The following is a 23,123-nucleotide window of genomic DNA, read 5'->3' on the forward strand; positions in this document are numbered from 1 at the left end:
CCGCGCCACCCCCACGACGCTCCCAAAAGTACATCAATCGGAACCGGGAAGAAGCCGCTGCACGGTTAGTACGCGACTATTTATTGCGATAACTCGATTTGGGGAGTTACCTACTTCCGTCGCCGTTTCCGCATGCGGAAACCGCTATTTCTCCACATAGCGAATACTTTGGCGGCCAGGGAAGAGTTCTTCCGAGAAGGGTTCGACGCGGTCGGCCGTCCCAGCCACACGACGCTGCAGAAATGTACTGCAGCCATCCGGCAGCTTGCGACTGGACAAACGGCCGACATATTCGACGAATACCTGCACATCGGAGACACCACTGGGCGCATGTGCTTGCTCAACTTCTGCAGAGGCGTCCGGGCAGCCTTCAGTGACGAATTTCTCCGGAGGCCAACCACGGAGGATAGTCAGTTCCTCCTCAACCTGCACGAACAAGTGCACGGATTCCCCGGGATGCTTGACAGTGTCGATTTCATGCACTGGCAATGGAAGAATTTCCCGGTGGCTTGGAGGGGGTCCTACACGAGCGGCCACAAAGGCACCCACCCAACCGTTGTACTCGAGGCCGTTGCCGACTATCGGATTTGGATCTGACATGCGTACTTCGGGGTTCCTGGCTCGAACAACGACGTAAACGTGCTCCAACAGTCCGACCTCTTTACCGAAGTTTTGGATGGTAAAGCGCCGGCCATCAACTTCGTCGCCAACAACCGGCGGTATAAAATGGGGTACTATCTCGCCGACGGCATCTACCCGAAGTGGCCGACCTTCGTGAAGACGTGCGGCAGGCCTGCGAACCCAAAGCAGGCTCTTTTTGCGCAGAAGTAGGAGGCTGCGCGCAAGGATGTGGAGAGGGCGTTCGGGGTTCTCCAAGCGCGCTTCAACATCATCAAAGCCCCGGCTCGTTCGTGGTTCATGGACCCGATGCAGGAAATTGGTTCGACCCCGAATCCCCCGGAAGCTCAACCGCAAGTAGTCCGCCGCGAAGTGGAGCGCATCCGTCTATACAAGAACGGTTGGCTATTCGGGCAAGGACACGCGACTCTAGCGCCCACACCCAACTCCAAGAGGATCTAATTGAGCACATTTGGGAAAACTTTGGCGGAGCAGATTAAATTATGCCATTTTTATTTTTTGGGAATTTTAATTATGTCTTCATTTTTTTTTAAATTTTAAGTTGTAATGTTGTTTTAATTTTAATAAAGTGTGTTTGTTTATTGAATTGGGTTGAAAAAAAAATTATAAATGAAATTGAATGAATAGTAATTAAGGGACGGTATAGAGACGGTTAAGTGACGGAGCGTTGCAGGTTCCGTCCCTTAGTTAAGGGATGGATGAAAAAAGGACAGTGAGACCCTCAAATAGTAGTTAAGGGACGGTTTAAGAGACGGTATAGAGACAGCGTAGTGGATGACCTCATGATGCAAAAAATCGAAATTGAGTGGAGCACTAACAATTAAATTGACTTTGCCTATCATTATGGTCAAATGAACAAGACACATTTAGATATTTTTAAAGCACGGACAAAAATAAAGAACTTTAAACACAAGAAATATCTTAAAGATTTCGTGGTTATGAACTTTCTCGAACGCAACAACTTCTTGTTTTCTTCTTCTACTTCCCTTTGGTACGTATTGATATATATATGGAAGTAAAACTTAGTGATAAGTTTCATTAAATATATAATTATAATATAAAAATGATCTCTCAATGATGAATTATGAGGGTATTTTTTATAGATATTAGGGTGTTTTTTCAGTATGATAATAATTAATTTTGGCTCATAATGGTAAGTCCTGGAGCGAAATAGGGTAAACAGCACCTGTCGTACAAACTCAGCGGACCATAGACATGATCACAGCGGGTCGCTGACTTGCTCCTAGACTCTTGGCATTGAACTTAGCATGTCGCTAATCGGGACATTGGCTTAAGCTTGATTTCCAAAATGGGCCATTGGACCTCTATCAATAGCTGACAAGCTTGGCAGCCGCTGACTTCGTGTCAGCAGACCATTGAGATGGTCCAATTCTTCCAGACTTCAATTTCGACTTTTTATATAATTTTCTATGTCTAATTTCTCACAAAACATGTTAAAATATCGAACAATAAAGATATTACACTTTAAGAACATATTTTCAAGAAAGATAATCAAAAGTGACCAAATCTAGGCTTAAAAGCATGCAAAATCCGCAATTATCACAAGTGGCTTTCCAAACTTGTGCACGAAAAACCAATCAGATTCAAGTACAAGTTTAAAACACTTATTAACAAATATGGATCCCGAAACTAGATTCTTGCGGATGTCCAGGACATGCAACACTTTCTTTAGAATGATTGTCATGTTAGACGTCATCTTGAGGACCTCATCTCCAACACAGATAATTTCGATAATGCTTGATTCCTCATGTTGAGCTTCCTCCGCTCAAAACTTCTATAAGTAGGGCAGTAGAGCCCGTGACAATATACCAACCACCTTTATTTTCGACATGGTTGACTTCTTTAGAAACCGCGACGGATATGTCGCCTTCATCACATTTGATGAAGTTTTTCTCTAAGTTTTCTCACATCACTTTTGATGCGTTTACAACGGAATATACTATGTACAAAACTATAATCCAAAATATGCATACAACAAATTATACTCACATATTCTCATACATTAGTTGGTCTTGTTTTTTTTACCAAACATTTCTCAATGTGGTATCCAACAAGGAAAGTGTGAATATTAAACTAAATGTTCTACTAATATTTCTCCTTAATGGTATCGCATCGCCAAATGGATAGCGAAATAGTGTGCATATAGAATGTGTCGTATCGTAAATAAAAATTACTGCTACTCCTTCCGTCCCATATTATGAGTCTGGTTGACTATCCTACACTAGTTTTATAAAATTATACTCCCCTTGTCCGACTTTAACAGTCCCATTAATTTTTCTGTAGTCTTTTCTACGTTATCCTCTATCTTAGTTTACCATTTCTTCACTTTAACTATTTATTATCATTTTTATAAAATGAGTGCAGAAAAGTTAACGAGACTCATAATGTGGGACGGATGGAGTAGTAATTTATTTATCACTTCTTAGGCTCCCCAAATTAAATCTATAAGTACATTAAAAAAATTAATTTATACAGTAAGTTTTATACACAAAGTGAAATAAGCACAATCTCACAAAATTATGAGATACGTTTAATGTAAACCTTAGTATAAAATATACATGATTCTGCATAAATAAAAGACCATAACAAATATAAATATGAAACCCTATTTAAAAAATAGATATCCGAAAATATAGAGATTCTAAACATCTAATGAAATATCGAATTAAACCTAGTAGTACTATTTTTTAGCCCAATATGATTAAAAGCAAAAGGTCCAGAAATTTCAACAAGTCCAAGTAGATTAAATCTAAGCCCATGTTTTACCACATTTTTCAAACAGAAAATATAGTTTTTTTTTTTTATAAAATTAAATAGATCAATCACTCAATTCAAAGACCTAGTGAAATTGAATTTCGCTATAAATTTTGTTGCAGATTGTCGAGTTAATCTTTGTCTTTAGCTTTAGCTTTTAGATTTGTGAATCCAGATCTTATTGGTAAGTTTATTCTCTCCCCTGGTGCACAAATTCGTTGGTTTTTTGTTTGATTATGGTGTAACAGTGGTAATATATTTCTATTTCAGCTCTGCAATCAGAGAGAGAAGGAAATGGATCCGGATTCAGTGAAATCGACTCTTTCTAATTTGGCATTCGGCAATGTCATGGCTGCTGCAGCTCGCGATTACCAAAAGGTTCCAAATCTTTTTTAGTTTATTTTGGGTTAATTTTACTTTGATGAATTTCATGCTCTATATTTCTGCTTCGGGAATTCTATGTTAAGCAGATTTAGTAGAATTGATGAATTGGAGGAATAGCTTATGCGAACTGATGTAATTGGGGTATATTTTGCGTAATTCTACCTTTTTTTCGGGTAATGTTTAGGTTTAGTTTCTGAAGAAGATTTTTGGACATTATTCTACTAGACTAATATCTTCCTACTAGAGCACTCAGAGTTTATATTAACCAGAGTAAATATTGATGATTTGATTGAAGTAGTAAAGGGGAAGTTTATTTGTTTTATTGAAAAGAGGCAGAACTGAAATAAAGTTCGAGTGTCGAATTTCAAATTAGATGCTGCAGTTTGGTAGATAGTACAGTTGAATGTTGATTTGTGTGGTTTCAATTAAGCAAAAGCATGCATTTTGCTAAATATCATGTGCTGAGATTTTGTCAATGTTTGTATGTTGCAATTGAGGGTTTGGTTCATTTCAAGGTTTCTGAAGTATATAAGATTTAACTGCGAGCTGGAAGGAGATTGGTTTTAGTAATGTATGCGAATAACATTTCTTAAAGGAAGTAAAGATTGTGGATCTCAATTGCTGTAACTTCCACAGGATTTGCTGGCTCAAGGGAAAGCTAATGCATCAAGCTCTGTTCATGATGAAGTGGATTTGGATGAGCTTATGGATGTAAGTAAGTTTTGCATTGACATTATGTTGCTTTATTTTTCTCTGTATGTCTCATCTTTTTGCTTTGTTTATGCTACTCATAGGACCCTGAGCTGGAGAAATTGCACGCTGACAGGATAGCGACTCTTAAGGTATCTATCTAGCTGGTTTATTTTTCTTCTTGCCTTTGAGATCATCTGTCTAGGTTTTCATATGAGGCAGAGCTTGCCTCTTTTGTTCTATCTTTACTAACTTTCCTTACAGAAAGAAGCAGAGAAGCGGCAAAAGTTGACAATGCAAGGTCATGGGGAGTACAGGGAGATAACAGAAGGAGATTTTTTGGGTGAAGTTACTGGCACTGAAAAAGTGATTTGTCATTTCTACCACAGAGAGTTCTATCGTTGCAAGTACTGATGCATTATATCTCTTATTTGCAGTATCTGTAAAAAGTCGGATATATTGAGTAGATATTTTCAATTAGGCATGTGATGTTATCATATTAATTTGTTAAGTAGTTAAGTATTGAACAGCTAAAAGAAGGATTTATGGTGACTCTGTCACCCTAGTATATTTTGCAATTTTTTTAAATTTTATTCTGAAGATCCTTAAAAAGCATGCATTTGTTATAATCTCTGTTATTGTTGCATTCTCTAGGATTATGGATAAGCACTTGAAGTCCCTTGCTCCTAGACATTTTACTACTAAATTCCTCAAATTGGATGCTGAGGTTAGTATAGAAGATCGTGCTGCATGTATGTATTGTACATCAAAGAAGCTTAAACTCACGTGTGCTATTTTTTTTTGGTAGAATGCTCCTTTCTTTGTTACCAAGCTTGGAATCAAGACATTGCCATGCGTCATACTATTCAGGTAATCCTTATTTACCATACTATTCCTAAACTTCCAAATTATTCATTTTTCCATTAGCAAGTGGGAATGTGGGATTATTCCATTGATTTATAATTGACATGAATGGCTATGAATTAGATATCAATGAAGTTGGAAAGAACTATTGTTATTTTGTTATATTTAAATCTTATCATATTCATCTCCAAGTTACTTCTGTGGCATCCTAGTTTTTCATTCTGCCACTGCTGGTGACGAGTAAGATTTCATACTTCTTATTTCCTTGCTATGACTTGCTGTGCAAAATATACTGGAGACGGGTTGAGAATAAGTGATGGTCAAGGAGAAGCTATCTTTAGGTGGTATATTATTGTCAAAGTAAAATCAGGCTATGGCATAAAAACCGTAATTTGTTCAACTTAGCTCACTTGAAAATTTCTCCGTTTTGCCACTGATTCATTTCACATTGTATAATAACATCGCATAAGAAAGTCTCTCTGCTTATGATTCAAGGTGAAAATAGCATTGCTTAGCATCATATCTTTACATACAAACATTCACACAGGCAAGGCGTAGCATCCGAGAGGCTGGTGGGGTTTCAAGACTTGGGGGGCAAAGATGATTTCCCTACAAGGAAGCTTGAACTTTTCTTCTTGAAGAAAGGTAACATTGTTCTCCGGAATCCTGCGTTGTAGCTGCATTTATTTACTTTGTTGCAGATTCTAAACCTATGTTTTCAGGAATTATCGAGGAGAAGAAACGAGATGAAGAGGATGATGATTATCTTGAAGGAAAACGTACGTCAGTGAGAACATCAGTACATACAGATTCGGACTCTGACTAAGAACTCACCGAGCAGCTTGCCCCAAGAACTTGAACTGCAGTTATTTTGTGGTTTTTTTTTGTAGTTACTGTAAAATTTTACCGCACTCGTCAATGGCTGTAACTCTTGCTGTATGTGTTATTTTGTTTTGCTGGGATACTATTACATGCAATACTCGAGTAATGATAAATAGAGTAGTATATTTGCAATGCAACAATCTTAATAAACTACTATGATAACTCTGAATAAAAATCTGTCTTTAACATACACAGCCAACAGGCAAAAACAATGCATAATGATAGTAACTGTGTGCTTTTGTGATTATTACTATTACTATTACTATTATTATTTTTATTGGTGCAGAAAATAACTAGAGAGAAAGCTCTCCTTTGGAAATGAGGATTCCATCAGAATCTGCATAGAGCCACTCCCCGTCGTGAATGAGTGTCCCTGCAATATTAACGGGTACATGCTTCTCGCCGATGCCCCTTTTGTACGACTTCTGGGGATGCGACGCCAATGCCCTGACCCCGACATCACACCCATTGATCTCATCCACGTCTCGTATGCACCCATTTACAACAATCCCATTCCAACCCATATTCTGAGCGAGCTGCCCCAGATTTCCTCCTACCAACGCACACCTCATGCTTCCTCCCCCGTCTATCACCAGAATCCTGCCTTCACCCTTCGTCTCAAGAAGCTCCCTCACCAACACATTGTCTTCGAACACTTTGAGAGTCACAATCGGGCCAGAGAATGCACGACACTGCCCATAGGTCTTGAAAATAGGTGGAAGGACTCGGATGTCACCAACTGCCACCAGTGCTGCATTCGTGTCACAAACCTCCGCGGTTGCTAAAGAACCCATGTCTTCCTCTCCTCAAACTAGTCAAAACCATTGCAACCATATAATCAATTGTTAATCTACAAATATGTCAAAAGTAACAAGAATGTTAACACCTCTTACTCGATAGTGTTTCGTTTCTAGGGCTTCAACGTCCGATTCAACTCTAAGATGCCTAATTTTCGATGTAAATTCCATATTCGCTACCAAATTAAACAACAAAAATCCACAAATAAGATCCTATAAGGTCAGAATTTCGTTCTTAAAGGCAACTCACAATTTGTTTCGATGTCGATTCAATTTAGCATTCGAATAATGTATATTAACAGCCAGCCTATTTAAGCCACCCCACATTCAATATTCATCCATATCAATAACCATGTGATCCAACTTCTAATTCAAACATCAAACCATAAACGAAATTGGATCATGCGGCTATTTTCCGATCTTAATTAGAAACCGAGCAATGAATAAGTCCTACAAAGTTTTGCTTGACTATATTTGTTACAACACATTCCCTCCTCCAATTACAAGAATGGTTAAGTTCACGCCCAATTCATCCATCTAAATAAATCTTCAAACAGCATAATTAACAAAATATGCTTGAAACCCACAGCACAGCCAAAGTAACAGTAGAACAGGTCAAATTCGAGCTCAATTACGACAAAACCAGTTGTAAATCGAAATGAAGTTGTACCTGTGAAGAAGAAAGGAGAACAACAGCATCCACCGATGAAACCTTCCCAAGTAAATTTTGAAACCACAAGTTAAATGATACTGAAAATCGTTTCATCTTTTCGTTGGGTGTGCCGTGACGTATGATCAGACAAATCGTATCCATCCCTCTCATGTTAACAACTTGGTTTTGGATTGGGTTCCCTACTTTATAAGCAATGCTTCAATGGTTGGCCATTCCTTTTTTTATTATTCCACATCATTATTTTTTGAAAGGATTTATTTTCCCATACCGGATTTTCCCTTTCACGTCATCATTATTTTGTTTTACTTTTTAGCATTTTCATATTTAACACTTCCTTCGTCCTTCTATAGCTTCTATAGCTGAGTCATATTCTTTTTTGGATTGTCCCTTTATAGTTGAGTTTTTTTTTCTTTTTTACCAAAAAGCAACAACTTTTCTTCTCTATTACTTTATTCTTTCTTCATCTGTTTACCTTTTTCCTTTTCTACTTTATTATTCATTTACTTAACTTACTTAACATTCATTTTCTTAAATCTCGTGCCGAAAAGAAACGTCTCTACTACAGAGGGACAGAGGGAATATGTTATTAACTTAATTAAATTAAAATATAAAAGTATTATGGTACATGAAATAAATTTTAATGTATCTTAAATATTTGATAACTTATTAATTAATTAAATGAAAACCTAACTTAGGCCATCTCAAATATAATCTATTAATTTAATAAAATTATTGGCCCACTAATTTATAGTCCATTTATTTAATAAAATTATTGGCCCATTAATTTATAGTTTAAATATAAATTAGGGTTTTATTTTCTTAATCTTCCTCAATAGCAGCCTTTCTTCCTCCTCCTCCTCCTCCAGTGTTTATTCCTCTCTCTCTTTCTGTTTCAGCAAAAAAAAAGATTATATGGCCGATCGCCAGCCCTCTCACCACAATGGAGGGACGATCGACGCCCCATTTGGATCGGCCAAGGCCGATTACATTGGCCTTTGGGGGGAGAGGGCAGGGGGCCAATCGACGGCCTTTTCGCCGCAATGGTGGGGCGATGGAGGCCGATGGGGAACCCCGTCCGTGTTCCTAAACTTCTTGAAAACTGTTTGGGTATTAGTGTATGATTACATTAACTCGGCACATGTAATTGTTCTATTTTATAGAATAATGAAACGTTACTCCATAGTAATGTAAAATAGGAATAAAATAATGTAGATAGAGTTAACTTTATTTTAATAATAATGTCCAATAGACTGAAAGTAATGGATATAAATAATCGAATAATGATAGTATGGTGCGTAGCACTAGTATATTATTAATGTACATTCTGTCAATTGCATGTGCACAATAATGTACAAATTAAAGGCCAACAATGTACATTATCTGTTTCGTAATGCAATATATAATGTACATAATGTGTCTAATAATGAACTGTAATGGAATAACTATATAGAGTAAGTGAAGTGCTAGTATCCGATTATGTAAAACTTCATTACTAATAATGAACGAAAACAGATTAGTAATGCAAACATATTATGTTTCAGTCATTACAATCACAATGCTTGGATAACCGTCTGCGCTTCATAGAAAAACCAGACCGTGCATTCAATTGGTCATCCTCGTTTGACTTCTTCTTGTGTTCCCTATTGCATACAACATACTACCAAGTTGTAACATCGTCCGCCTTCCTCATCCATTGTTTGCGCGTATCAAAACCAACAGCGCGAGCATACACAGCGTAAAAAGCGAAAGCAAAATCTAGGGATTGGAATTTCTGACCAACGACAGGCTTCAACTCAGGAGAACAATCAGGTACAACCACCACTTTACAAAAACCAAAATAAAACCGGTTCAGCAAACATATACATTACAGCTCATGTCTATACCATTACAGAACCTAAAACAACAATTATTTAGTATAATATGTACATTATGTAAATCAGTTAAAACTACTTCCTAGCCGGGATGATATCTACACCCTCGTTGAATGACTGAAACTCGAGGACTTTGGTAATGATTTTTTTACTTAGTACATACTACACCCTAGCCCCAAGGATTGCTAAACCCGTTGGAAAAACAAGAAGCCACTACTAGAAAAATGAGATGTTCTTACACTTACAATATGGCACTTCATAAGGCCACCCGCACAGCGTCACGCGGGTGGCCTGTATTCCGTCACGGAGGGACGGGACGGCGGCGTGACGCGTTGCAGCGCCCCGTCTCGTCCCCAGCCCGTTCCGCGTTCTGTCACGACATGACGAGTGGCGAGACGTCTCGCCACGCGCCGAGGCTACGTGGCGAGCCCCGGCGCCATGCGTGACGCCCACTCGCCGGCCCACGAGTGGGCATCGTCACGCTGACGCAATAAATCATTTTTTTTAAAATTTGAATTAAATAAAAAAATTAAAAATTTAAAACGGTAATATTACCGTTTATAGCCGTTTTCCATTTTTTTAATTTTTTATATTTTTTTTACTCTATAAATACTCCTAATTCATCCTCATTTCACACACAACTACATATCTATTTGTAACACCCCGACTTTTTCTACTCTTTTTATTGTGTTCTTGAAAGGACCGTCGTTTGTACACTTGAAAATTTTTTCGACCTTGTTTCTTTTGTCGAGAGAATAATTTTACAATTTGCCTTTGGGCTATTAATTTTAAGAGTGTTGGGTCATCCAAATTTTCTTATTCTTTAACCAACTTAGCCAAACTCTACAATTTACATGTTGGGCCCAATTTCATCAAAGAACTTTAAGTTTCCAAGCCAATTCATTTTATTTGGAAACCACACTTTGAAGCCCAAGTTTTTTTTTTCTTCTTCTTTCGTTCTTTCTTCTTCTTTCTTCCCATGACCGACGGTTTTCTTCATCCCCCCATGATCGACGGTTTTCTTCCACTCCCCACTTCCTCATCATTACCTACACCCTCCCCAAGCCCTCTAGCACCACTCACTACTTTCTTTTGGCAAAAAAAAAAGAGAGAAGAGTGAGGCAGCGGCGATGAGGAAGAGAAATGGCGACGTTAGAAGCGTGAGGGCTCCGGTTCAATCGAACGCAGCAACGTCAGTTCAGCGGCAACGATCCAGCAGTGGCGACGAACAGTGGCCCCCTTGCTGCGTTTTGAAAACTGAAACGAAAGAACATATTTTTTGAAGGAGAACTTATCTTTCGGGGCGGTTCGGAGTTGGTTCGGGGCTGTTCGGAGATGTTTCAGGGGCTGCCGTGTCGTTTCGAGGTTGAATCGGTGAGGAACGATGGCTGTCCGAACAGCAAACAGACAATGCAGTGGCTAATTGCGAATGACGGCGACGCTGCGAGACCTTCGACTGCACAGCAGCGACGACGCAGCAGCGCCGAGCGTCTGTGGTGGACACGGGTGACGAATCGGAGTCAGCAGCGGCGACGTCGGCGGCGAACAGGCTGACCAACGGGCAGTAGCCGACGACGACCGATCTGGACCGTGAGTTGCAGAGTTTACAGTGATGGAACAAAACGAATTGATAGAGAGATGAGTGATGGTGGTCGAAAGAGGAAAGGGAGCGACGGCGGAGCAGCAACGTTCGTACAGCAGCGTCTCCCGGCTCTGTGCAGCAGCCAACAACAGCAACAACGTGCAGCAACGGGCCGAACAGCGATGGCACCGCTCGTCTGCTCGACGAATTCCGAACAGTAAGTTCCGACACGTTTTTGACCGATCAAATGAACTCCGATTTGACCAATTCTTTTTCCTGAGTAAACTTCATGATGTCTTCTATGTTGTGTGTAAATTTCAACCCTTTTGGATTAAAGATGAATTTTTGGTGAATTTTTGAAGTTAACTGCGCAACTCTGCCGAAAATGTTTTCTCGACCAGTAGGTTACGTGGTTGTTTTGACTGACCTAAAAGGGGTATTTGGACATGAAATTTTAACTGGAAGTCCTTTGATGAGTCTTCTGTATTGTGGTAAAGTTTTAGCCCCAACGGAAGTCGGATGATTTTTAAATGATTTTTATAAAATCGTTGCGCAGTGCTGCCAGTTTTCAAATGAAATTATATATGTGATGAAGTGATAGGATATGCAAAGATGTATGTTATGATGTGATTTATGTGATCGGAAAATATGTTGATATATGTGCTATGTAAATTTTTAAAGGTGAAACATCGCAAGTGAATCGTGATCGCAAGGGAAAGAAAGTGTTTTCGGATTAAGCACTCGAGGTGGGCTTTCTAACTAAGTATTTTGTGGGCTTTCGAACTAAATATTTTCAAGAGCTTTCGATTTAATATATTGATTTGAGCATCATTATATGTGACGAAATGTCTGTGATTGCGATTATTACATGATTATGTGATTTATGTGCTTAAAGTGAAAGGGATTGTCATGTGTTGCGCTGTATAGCTTTTTGAGTAGTTGTGAATTGCTTGACTTGTTGATATGATGTGAGATGATGCTCGACCTATGCAGAAAAATAATTTATGTTTCAAATACGTTTTTGAGGAAAATAAAGTTTGCAAAGGGAATATCATGCCATGTTTTTGTTTTGAGAAATGCATATCTGTTTGTTTAGCAAGGGAATTGTCCCTACTAGACCTATTGAAATCGAATTCGGGTCTGACTAGGGAGTGAGTCCCTACTCAGGCTAGTGTACACCAATGGAGATCGTGAGCCGTCTTTTGGGTCGGCCGGTCTAGTGATCGAGTTTGCGGCCACAAATCTCGTTTCACAGTATGTTGTTGATGTTGACGAGGTTGATGTTGATGAGATTGATGTTGATGTTGATGTTGATGATTATTTAGTGGGGAGTGAGTCCCTACTGTGAGTTTAATCGAATTCGGGTCTTAGCAAGGGTGCGTCCCTACTCGGACTAGTGTACACGATGAGGACCGTGAGTCATCGAATGGGTTGGCCGGTTTTCGTGCTCGTGGAAAGTGGCCCCTTACACGGCACCCTAAAGAACAGATATGACAGTTTCTTAAATAATCAAGGAGAAATGGTTGGTTTGAAATGATGAGAAAAAAAGATTTGAGGATGAGTTGAAAGTTTGTGTTTGAAATATTTTTAGTGTCTCGGGCCTTTTCAAGTTAAACCCCGAGGTCACTCAATGGTGGCATGATATACACAACTGTTATAAAAATTGTTTTGGCATTTGTTCACTGAGTGCATCAAGTACTCAGCCCTGCATGTGTTTTCCCTATGTGCAGGTTGAGCGGTGACGAGCGCGGTGGGTGTTGAGCATAAAGGTGAGGAATGTCTACCAAATGTCAAGAATATGTTGTGTCTTCATACATAGCATTATTCTACTCTCGAAATGCTTCCGCTAAATATTGTTTCTTTTGAGTTGTTGATTGTTGAGATACTCTGATTTTATTCGAGCTATTCCCAGTTGTTTCGAGCTATGGTCGAGTTGTGTTGTTTTCCCCTTTCTTCCCCGCTTCTTTAATCCTCCCCTAGTCGCGATCAACCGTGTTTTCTATCCTTAGAAAATGCGGGCGTGACACTATTATTCCCAAATCATCTCCATTTCCTCTTCATTTTATTTTCTATAAAATTGTATTTTAAATTTTGTCATTTTTATTTTTTTAGGATTTTAATTATGTCTTTTTTTATTTTTTTGAATTTTAAGTTGTATTTTTATTTTATGTTGTAATTTTATTTTGATTTTAATGAAGTGTGTTTTTTTAATTGAATTTGGTTGGAAATAAAAATAAAAAATAAAATTGAATGAATAGTAATTTAAGGGACGATTAAGGCACGAAGGGTTGCAGGTTTTGTCCCTTAGTTAAGGGATGGAGTAAAAAAGTACAGTGGAGCCCGCGAATAGTAATTTAAGGGACGGTTTAGTGACAACGTTGTGGATGGCCTAAAAGATGTCAACATATATATCCAATAATCACATCAATGTTTCATTGCATTTATAATATCTATTATTGCTGCATTTTACATAAATGTCAAAAGAGGATTCACTTAATGACATTTCCTTTACGTGTCTTATGCTAAATATTAAACCTAAATTTAGATATAAATTTAAATAGAAAATGTTAATCGGTATTGAGAATAAATATGCTCTTTTTTAGAATAAATAGAATATATTAAAAATATATTTTATTAATGATTAAATTTTGTTTAAAATTACTTTATTCATTATTAAAAATATTAGAAGCACGTTCATAAATTAAGGATAAGATTGCCCTTTTCAATTAATAAACAAACCATACATGTATTGTTTCTACTTTTGTTTTAATACGAATTGCAAATAAAAATATAAAATCAATTCACCAAGCTATTATTTTATCATTATTACAAACATATCTATGTCGATATGTACCATATCTAATATTGATGATTACTAATTTTGTAATATTAAATAATAAAATGAACATGTATTTAGAAAATTAGTGGAATACTTATTCTATTATTTTATCTAATTTTGTAATATTAAATAATAAAACGAACATGTATTTAGAAAATTGGTGGAATACTTATTCTATTATTTTATCATTATTACAAACATATCTATATCGATATGTACCATATCTAATGCCTTTTTAAAATATTTATCCAATTTGTGCCTAAATGCCTGATATCGATAACTATAGCTTTAAAAAGCAATTCAATCACTCCATTCGGCAGTTTCTGTTTCATAAATTAGAAGAATAAATTAGGAACCCTAGATTAGGGATTGAGCGGGAGAAACATTGAGCGCCAAATTAAACATTGATCTTACAACCGTCCACTCCTCCCATAACTCCAAGCAAATTCAGGAACTCACAATTATCTATAGTTTAGCAAAGAGAACAAGAACGAGAAGAAAATCAAGTTGAGACCTTCCTTTGATTCTTGCAAGGTGAGTTTTTTCAATGAAATTATTTTTAGAACGAACGATGTAATATATTCAGGGGAATGATAATTTATTGTTGCTAACATAGATTATATGTTTTAATCACATACTATAGGTTTCAATTGAATTTTATTATGCGATGTGATCAAGTTTAAAGTAATTTTTGTTTTACCCCAAGTGTTTGATGAAATGATCTCAAGTTTCACTATATATTTTACCCGCTATTGTCTTTACTTACTTTCATTCCAATGTATGTAGTTACATATGGCTTCTAAAGGAGGGAAGCAGATTAAAAAAAAGTGGTCGTTTACAGGAGAAAAGGAATACGTCAGCTCAAAGGTTTACTTCTAGTGAAGGTAAAAAAAAATTGCTTGGCTTCTAGGTGATAATAGGGAAGGAAAATCATTTTATGTTTCGATTAAATAGTGAAACTAAATAGAATCTGATGGATTTTTTTAAACAATAAAACATCCAGATTCAAATAATTACACCCCTAAACTCCATTTTTACCGCAATGTAATCTCAATAATCTCATTGAACAATTATTAAATTCTAAATTTTCTTCCTATTTTTAGTACTTTGTCTAGTTAAATTCTAAACCTGTCGAATTAGGATTTAGTAGATCCATTGCTATCTCTAGTAGTGGTTAATTTGAGAGGCCTTTCATCATTAACTGAGTTTCAATAATAGAGTTATAATCACCACTCATCCGTTCCAATGACATAATATAATATTTTATTTCGGATGTCTCAAAAATATAGTCTACATGTTAAAAACTTCATTCTTTACTAGTAATTTTTGTAATCCTTGTGAAAATTTAAATCAGCCAGATTGAGTTGATCTTTTTGTTTAGCATACTATATTGTTAGGTAGTTAATATATATTTTAAATATAAATTGTTATAATAATTATCAGGTTTTATAACTAAGACAACAATGAGCAGAAATAAAGAAGCTGTGAATATGTTCACACATTCGAACCGTATCCATAGGAGTGTGCCACCATTGCCAAATGAGGACATAAGTACTCAATACTTGTTGTGAAGCAGACACATATATGTGTTATTGCATGTAGTTTAAATCATTGGATCTAGTTTTGCTAAGAGTACTTTTTTGAACATAAGTTCAAAACACTCTGGATTATCACACTACATTTTTCTCAATTCTTAATTGTTATTTAAGTTCTATTTTACTTTAACTCGTAGAAATTAATGTGATCTATTTTTCATTCCAGACCATTGACAATTATATATACATAGTTATAACAATGTATGTCTTTGTCTAAGGCATGATTCACTATCCCTATCATTGCTGAGAAATGGGTTGTGGCCTCCATCGGAGTTAAATGGAGAAGTTGGAAGCATTATTTGAAAACAAGGTATTGGGCTGACGTACCTATCGAGCATTTAATACATGAAATGGATGACAGAGTTTTGGAAGATCAATGGATCAATTGTCTTACTTACTGGAGAACGGAAAACGCAATGGTTTATTCTAGTTTTTCTCTATGTAATGATATTTCATTTAAGCTATGAATCTAATCATTTTGATTTATGACTTGCTATTAGAATATAAGTAAGAGAAACCAAAAAGCTCGAGCAAAGAAGTTAATGAATCAAAGAACAGGAAAGACGTCATTTGCACAAGTTAAAGAAAAATTGGTAATGTTTTCTTTTTTCTATGTTTAATTTCATCATTATTTTTATGACATATTAGTATCCTAACAATATACATATTCATAGACAAAGGAACACGGGCGATGCCCAACCCGTGTTCAACTTTTTAGTTCCTATTTTGTTCCTTCGAGTGGAAACGCGAGTGATGACGTATCAACTAAAATTGTATATTTCATTACATTTTCCCATTGTATGGAAAATATTATGCAATTTCATTATGTACATTAATTTTTATAATTTTGTGAACAGACAGCAATGGTCGAACGTAGTAGCCAACTTCCCGAAGGTGTCGAAGATCAAATTGCTCCAAATGACATATTTTCCCAAATCATGGGAAAGGACAAACCAGGTCACGTAAGGATGATGGGTAAGGGAGTGTGTCCCATAGACGTGTGGAGTGGAACACCAAGAAGCACATCGGACCGTTTGTTAATAGAGTACAAATATAAAATTGCACGACTAGAAGCAATGCTTGCCGCAAAACAAAGACCAGCTTCGCAAGCAGACATAAGGCCATGTGTGACAAATTCTGAGTCTCTCTCATCACAGGCTACAACTCAAGCTGATCTGGTATCTTTGTTTTTTTTCTATAATTTTGAAATATATAACATATTAAAAATGGTTATTAATCTATTTGTTTTCTTGGAGGTTGGGACATACGTTTCTCTAAGGAGTTTTCTCACCCAAAAAGTTGTTGCTAAGGGATTTATTTATAGCCTCAATCCAACTACAAGAGTTGGCAGGATTGAATTGGTGTGAGATATGTGTCGTAGCCGTGATTGAACCAAAGGAGCAATTGATCAGGCCCTATGATAACTTTCAAGAGCTTTCACAAGTACTTGGTCATATAATTGCTTGGCCTATAGCTTTGGTATATTCTATCATTTATAACTTATAATTAATAATGCATTTCAGTTTGATTCATAATTCACACACGTCCTATACATGCAAGTGACACCCACTGAGTGACATCCATTGGATGTTTATAATTTCTCGATCCACATTTAGATGACAGGTACTCTAAATTTGATTACTAATTATACTATTTGAACTACTTGTCTTGATTTATACTACTAGTTTTTAGTGGACATTTGCATTTCTCATTGTGTGTGGACTTACTATTGTTGCATTCAATTTCAGTTGGACATCTGTATTTTAATTCACTAGATAGAGCTCTACATGTATTGTTTTTGTCTGGCCTTTGTATGCGGATATTACAGTGTACTATTTTCTGTAGTTATTTTATAGATTAGCATTAATGTATGATTAGTTTTAAGTTGTTAGAATACGTGTTCTAATGGATGGTGACACAACAATGAAAAAAGTGAGAACAAATGCATTGTTTATTTGGTCTAATAACCCTCTTTAAATCTTCGATTTAGTCACATGTATGAAACTTTGATAATTCTGATTCTTTGCCTTATGTTATTCACCTGATGGATCTTTTATTATCTACACTATAATTTTCTTTGTTCTTTATTAAAAATCCAATGTGATATATACTTTGTGCATTCACTGTAGCTACTTGTTGGAGAGACATACTTGTAACTGCAAGCTAGTTTTAGTCTTTTTACAAGTACTTGTAGCCTTGTTCTCATTTTCTTATCTTGGATATGACATTCTCCTTCTCCATATTTCAACTTTCGGATATAGCTATGAAATTCATTGGACATTGGTCATTGTCTAAATCTTGAGGAAACTTATGTACATAAAGTTATGAGTAGGAACCAGCATAGGTGCTTTTTCTTATTATTATATAGTTGAATCCTTGCCAAAGTCACTTTCATCCTGAACTTTCATTAACAATTTGAGCTTTGTGTAATATATATGAGTATCTCCAACCTTTGTTATTTTCTCAAAGTACATGTATATTGTTGTTATTTATTGTATTAACTTGGAATTTTGTAATTATTTTAGGTCGCATGGCGTTGGAGTGGTACTTTGCTCTTTTGACAGGCATAAGAGGCTCACATTTTAAAGAAACAAGCAATGCCCCTACAAGCACTTTTGGAATAGATTAGGACTTTATAATTTTTACTTTTTAGTACTAATTTTGTTTGTAGTTTAAGTAAAGATGACCAACGCTTATGTTTAATCCTTGTGTTTAAACACATTAGATAACATCATTTGATACTTTGGGTATTATTGAAAATTGCCATTTTATTTGAATTAGTTATTTATTAAATTTTTTTGAATGATTAATAATAATATAATGAATTTTGTACATTGAAACTAAAATGTAATTGAAGGATAAAAACATAATTTATGAATATTTGAAGGACAATAATATAAATTCTATAAATATGTAGGTGAAAAAAATAAATAAAAATAAAATATAGGGTAAATTGTAATAATAAAAATTTATGGGGGTAGTTAGTAAATTTTCGTCCAAAAGTTAGTGTAGTTTAAGAAATTATATTGTGGCATTTTCAAGTGACATTACACATTATGTTTCATGGCACCTTTGGAGTGTAATAAAGAAGGATTTATCTTCACTTTGCTTGTTATCACACTTTTTTTCCTCACACGAGCAATAAGTGCCATTACACCTAAAGTGTCAAGATAATAGTTTTCTAATTGCATTTATACATGTCATAATATGTGAATTTTCTAGTAGTGTGCCGAACAAGCAAACACGGCCAAACTTATATTAAACTAGTCAGTAAAAATGTACATTTCAGATCGCAAATCCTGCATTACAGAACCCAAAACAACCATTATATAATATAATATGTACATTATGCGTATCAGTTAAAAACTACTACCTAGCCAATATTATGTCTAATCCCTAGACGAATGACTGAAGCTCGTGTACTTAGACTACGGTTTTAAGAATTAGTACATACTACACCCTAGCCCCAAGGATTGCTAAACCCTATGGAAAAACAAGAAACGTGTGCCGAACAAGCAAACACGGCCAAACTTAAATTAAACTGGTCAGTAAAAATGTACATTACAGATGACAAATCCTGCATTATAGAACCCAAAACAACCATTATATAATATAATATGTACATTATGTGTATCAGTTAAAAAATACTACCTAGCGGATATGATTCCTAGACCCTAGATGAATGACTGAAACCCGTCTACTTTGACGACGGTTTGAAGAGTTAGTACATACTACACCCTAGCCCCAAGGATTGTTAACCCCATGGGGAAAACAAGAAACGTACGCCGATCAATCAAATACGGCCAAATTTAAATTATACTAGTCAATAAAAATGTACATTACAGATCACAAAATCATGTATTACAGAACCTAAAACAACCATCATATAATATAATATGTACATTATGATGTGAGCCTGGTCGGCGCGGGTCAGAAAGAGATGGAAGAGGATCGAATTGCCGATCGGAAAAATGGGCACCTGGTCGATGAGTCTGAGCATGTGATGTACAACCCCCGCAAGCAAAAGGAAAACGAGGCTGCTTCTTCACCAACAATGCAACCGACCACGGCAGCGCGGTCAATCAAATAATGCACATTTGTATATTCCTTTCACCAATTTTCCCACACCAGCAAGTAACCAGGCATATAATGCAAAATACTTGACAAATAATGCATCCCATTACATAAATAATGTAAATTTTAGATCAACTAATGCGCACAAACCAGTCTTGCAATTACCCATCCAGCCATTTACCAGATATGTAGATGAATGCACAATGCAAGCCTAATTGTTGTCGAACTACTGACGCACTTAAACACTCAATCAACTTGTTTGGTTACCTGCAGCATGTGTAGGTTGAGAGCGCGACGGACGGCCTCTTTTAGTCATTATAAATCTGTCATAACAACAAGAAATAAGATACCCAAATCCATCATTTTAAACCCAAAAAAGGTCTGTTTTCGGAGTCAGAGAAAACCGTGAACAACTACCATTTTTTTGATTTCGAAAGGTCGCAACCAAGTCGATGTTAAAATCATTGATTTTCGTGTCTAAAAATTGATGAAATCGACTTCTAGTCGGGCTTTACCGTCATCTACCAGGTTCAAATCATCAACAAGAACAGTTATTTTAGACCCACTTTGTCGATGCGGTGAACAATGTAAACGCCCACTTCCGGAGTTCAAGTAGGATGGAGAAAATGACGACGAACGGTGGTGGCGGCTATGATTTGACGTTTAGTGGAAGTTGGGGAGAGGGGACGGCGGAAGAGTGGAGAGGAAGTTTTGTGTTTGGAATGAGAGAGAATGAATCGACGCTGGGACGTGTATCAATAGCCTCACTAAAATTCGCATATTCCGTTTTTGGTGTGGTTTTATTTGGGAATTTTTACTACTTTACCCTCCTAATGCACAGAATCCTATCTATAATGCAACACGGGATAATAAAAAAAGAGTCAATCCGGTACCTTGATCAATCTAATCTAACGACCCAGATTTAGAAGAAACTTAAATCTAAGGGATGAAAAGGAGATTAAAGCTCCCCTATATATATATAGTCTCACATTTCAATTTCAAATCGCATTTCGCTTTTACCGTGCAAATTTCAAATCATTCAGACACCACAGGTTTTTGCACGATTTCTACGTTGGGACTGCATAACGCCCCAATACCTTGCGTTCACGAAGTACTTCTGAGAGAACGTCTCATAGCTCAACCGTGCGTAATTAAAGTGGTCGAGGGTTTGTGTATAGAAGTAGGTCTCGAAACCATCTTCTAGTAATGAACTCACACTCTCCCCTAAGGGTGGAGAGAGTGTAGGGATATAATTAGATAATGTGGTTTCAACAAAAAAAGAAGAGAGTTACAAGAGAAATGAGATTGAGAGTGAAGAAGAAATTCATGCTTGTTAATTTCTGAAGAAGAGAAGAAGTTGAAGAATGGATATGTGAAGAAGAATGGACACAACTCTAATGTGTATGAGAGAGAGAGAGAATGTAAGGAAGAAAATGTAATTGATCACATTTAGCAGAGCATATCGAATCATATAAGGAAGAAAATCATGCCTCAAGCACTGGCCCATGCATACAACATAAAAAAATATATTACATTGATGTTACTGCACTAATGCAATGTCATAAGCACTCCCATTACATATTATTTTGAATCATGATTAAACCCTGGGCAGATGCTGATATTGCAAAAATAAAGACACATCCAATGTGGATGTTAAAAGGATTCCAGACCATACTCACCAAATGTTCCAAATCTGTTACCATCATCCGTGGTCTGCAAAGAAAAAAAATACAGAGTATAAAGAGTTGAGTCGTGAAACCTCAAGGCGACGACCACGCTAGTGGCGAGCTCCTGGAGGGGGTATCACAACGGCAGAGCAGGGGTCGTCGTACTCTTTTTTAGTCTACTTTTAATTATAAAGGGCCACCGTTATTATTCTTTTCATTTAATAATGGGTTAATTGATTTAAGAGTTAAATTCAAAATCGCGTTTCCCTTGTAACTTGCGAATTTCCAGTCATTCTGACACCGTAGGTTTTTGCCCGATTTCTACGTTGGAATTGAATCACGCCCCAATACCTTGCGTTAACGACATACTTCTGAGAAAGAACGTCGCATAGATCGACCACGCGTAGTTGAAGTGGTCGAGGGTTTGTGTGTAGAAGTAGGTCTCGTAACCATCTTCTAGTAATGAACTCACACTCTCTCCTAAGGGTGGAGAGAGTGTAGGGATATAATTAGATAATGTGGTTTCAACAAAAAAAGAAGAGGGTTACAAGAGAAATGAGATTGAGAGTGAAGAAGGAATTCATGCTTGTTAATTTCTGAAGAAGAGAAGAAGAAGTTGAAGAATGGATTTGTGAAGAAGAATGGACACAACTCTATACTCTGTGTGTATGAGAGAGAGAGAGAGAGAGAGTGTAAGGAAGAAAATGTAATTGATCACATTTAGCTGAGCATATCGAATCATATAAGGAAGAAAATCATGCCTCAAGCACTGGCCCATGCCTACAACATAAAAAAATATGTTACATTGATGTTACTGCACTAATGTAATGTCATAAGCACTCCCATTACATATTATTTCGAATCATGATTAAACACAGATGCTGATATTGCAAAAATAAAGACACCTCCAATGAGGATGTTGAGGGGATTCTAGACCATACTCACCAAATGTTCCAAATCCTTAACCATCATCCGTGGTCTATAAACAAAAAAATAAGGAGTATAAAGAGTTGAGGCGTGAAACCTCAAGGCGACGACCACGCTAGTGGCGAGCTCCCGGAGGCGTTATCACAACGGCAGAGCTGAGGTCGTCGTACTCTTTTTTGGCCTACTTTTAATTATAAAGGGAAACCATTATTAATCTTTTCATTTGATGATGGGTTAACCGACTTAAGAGTTCAATTCAAATCACGTTTCGCTTGTACCATGCAAATTTCCAGTCATTCTGACACCGCAGGTTTTTGCCTGATTTTTACTTTAGAACTGCATCACGCTCCAATACCTTGCGTTTCACGACGTACTTTTGAGAGATCATCGCATAGCTCGACCACGCATAGTTGAAGTGGCCGAGGGTTTGTGTGTAGATTAGGTTTCAAAACCATCTTCTAGTAATGAACTCACACTCTCTCCTAAGGGTGGAGAGAATGTAGGGATACAATTAGATAATGTGGTTTCAACAAAAAAGAAGAAAGTTACAAGAGAAATGAGATTGAGAGCGAAGAACGAATTTATGCTTGTTAATATCTGAAGAAGAGAAGAAGAAGTAGAAGAATGGATTTGTGAAAAAGAATGGACACAACATTATGCTCTACGTGTGTGTGAGAGAGAGAGAGAAAATATAAGGAAGAAAATGTAATTGATCACATTTAGCTGAGCATATCGAATGATATAAGGAATGAAATCATGCCTCAATCACTGGCCCATGCCTACAACATAAAAAATATATTACATTGATGTTACTGCACTAATGCAATGTCATAAGCACTCCCATTACATATTATTTCGAATCAT

The 23,123-nt window shown here is 36.7% G+C and overlaps 2 protein-coding genes across 3 annotated transcripts; one reads left to right on the plus strand and one right to left on the minus strand.

Moving 5' to 3' along the window:
* The first annotated feature begins 3,438 nt into the window (after window positions 1-3,438).
* Window positions 3,439-6,366, plus strand: LOC121770584 (thioredoxin domain-containing protein PLP3A-like). The gene is made up of 9 exons (XM_042167323.1): window positions 3,439-3,598; window positions 3,685-3,792; window positions 4,435-4,509; window positions 4,593-4,640; window positions 4,753-4,895; window positions 5,143-5,215; window positions 5,297-5,358; window positions 5,900-5,997; window positions 6,075-6,366. Exons 2-9 carry the CDS (start codon window positions 3,709-3,711, stop codon window positions 6,176-6,178), a joined length of 687 nt encoding a protein of 228 aa, XP_042023257.1. The 5' UTR covers window positions 3,439-3,598; window positions 3,685-3,708; the 3' UTR covers window positions 6,179-6,366.
* Window positions 6,367-6,376: 10 nt separating this feature from the next.
* LOC121770585 (putative 4-hydroxy-4-methyl-2-oxoglutarate aldolase 3) lies at window positions 6,377-7,875 on the minus strand. Of its 2 annotated transcripts, XM_042167325.1 has the most exons (3): window positions 7,702-7,875; window positions 7,128-7,207; window positions 6,377-7,045 (listed from the first exon to the last, which is right to left on the minus strand). In XM_042167325.1, exon 3 carries the CDS (start codon window positions 7,026-7,028, stop codon window positions 6,528-6,530), a length of 501 nt encoding a protein of 166 aa, XP_042023259.1. In that variant the 5' UTR covers window positions 7,029-7,045; window positions 7,128-7,207; window positions 7,702-7,875; the 3' UTR covers window positions 6,377-6,527. The 2 variants fall into 2 exon arrangements, with proteins under 2 accessions (XP_042023259.1, XP_042023258.1); XM_042167324.1 differs by lacking the exon at window positions 7,128-7,207 and having other exon boundaries at window positions 7,702-7,868.
* Window positions 7,876-23,123: the final 15,248 nt, after the last annotated feature.

This window comes from Salvia splendens, chromosome 16 (genome assembly GCF_004379255.2).
Source record: "Salvia splendens isolate huo1 chromosome 16, SspV2, whole genome shotgun sequence".
In the NCBI taxonomy this organism is placed as follows: domain Eukaryota; kingdom Viridiplantae; phylum Streptophyta; class Magnoliopsida; order Lamiales; family Lamiaceae; genus Salvia; species Salvia splendens.

Coding starts and splice junctions, on each gene's coding strand:
- LOC121770584 (XM_042167323.1), top strand. CDS start 3,709: ATGGATCCGGATTCAGTGAAATCGACTCTTTCTAATTTGGCATTCGGC. Junction 3,793..4,434: donor CAGCTCGCGATTACCAAAAG/GTTCCAAATCTT, acceptor TAACTTCCACAG/GATTTGCTGGCTCAAGGGAA. Junction 5,216..5,296: donor TCCTCAAATTGGATGCTGAG/GTTAGTATAGAA, acceptor TTTTTTTGGTAG/AATGCTCCTTTCTTTGTTAC.
- LOC121770585 (XM_042167325.1), bottom strand. CDS start 7,028: ATGGGTTCTTTAGCAACCGCGGAGGTTTGTGACACGAATGCAGCACTG.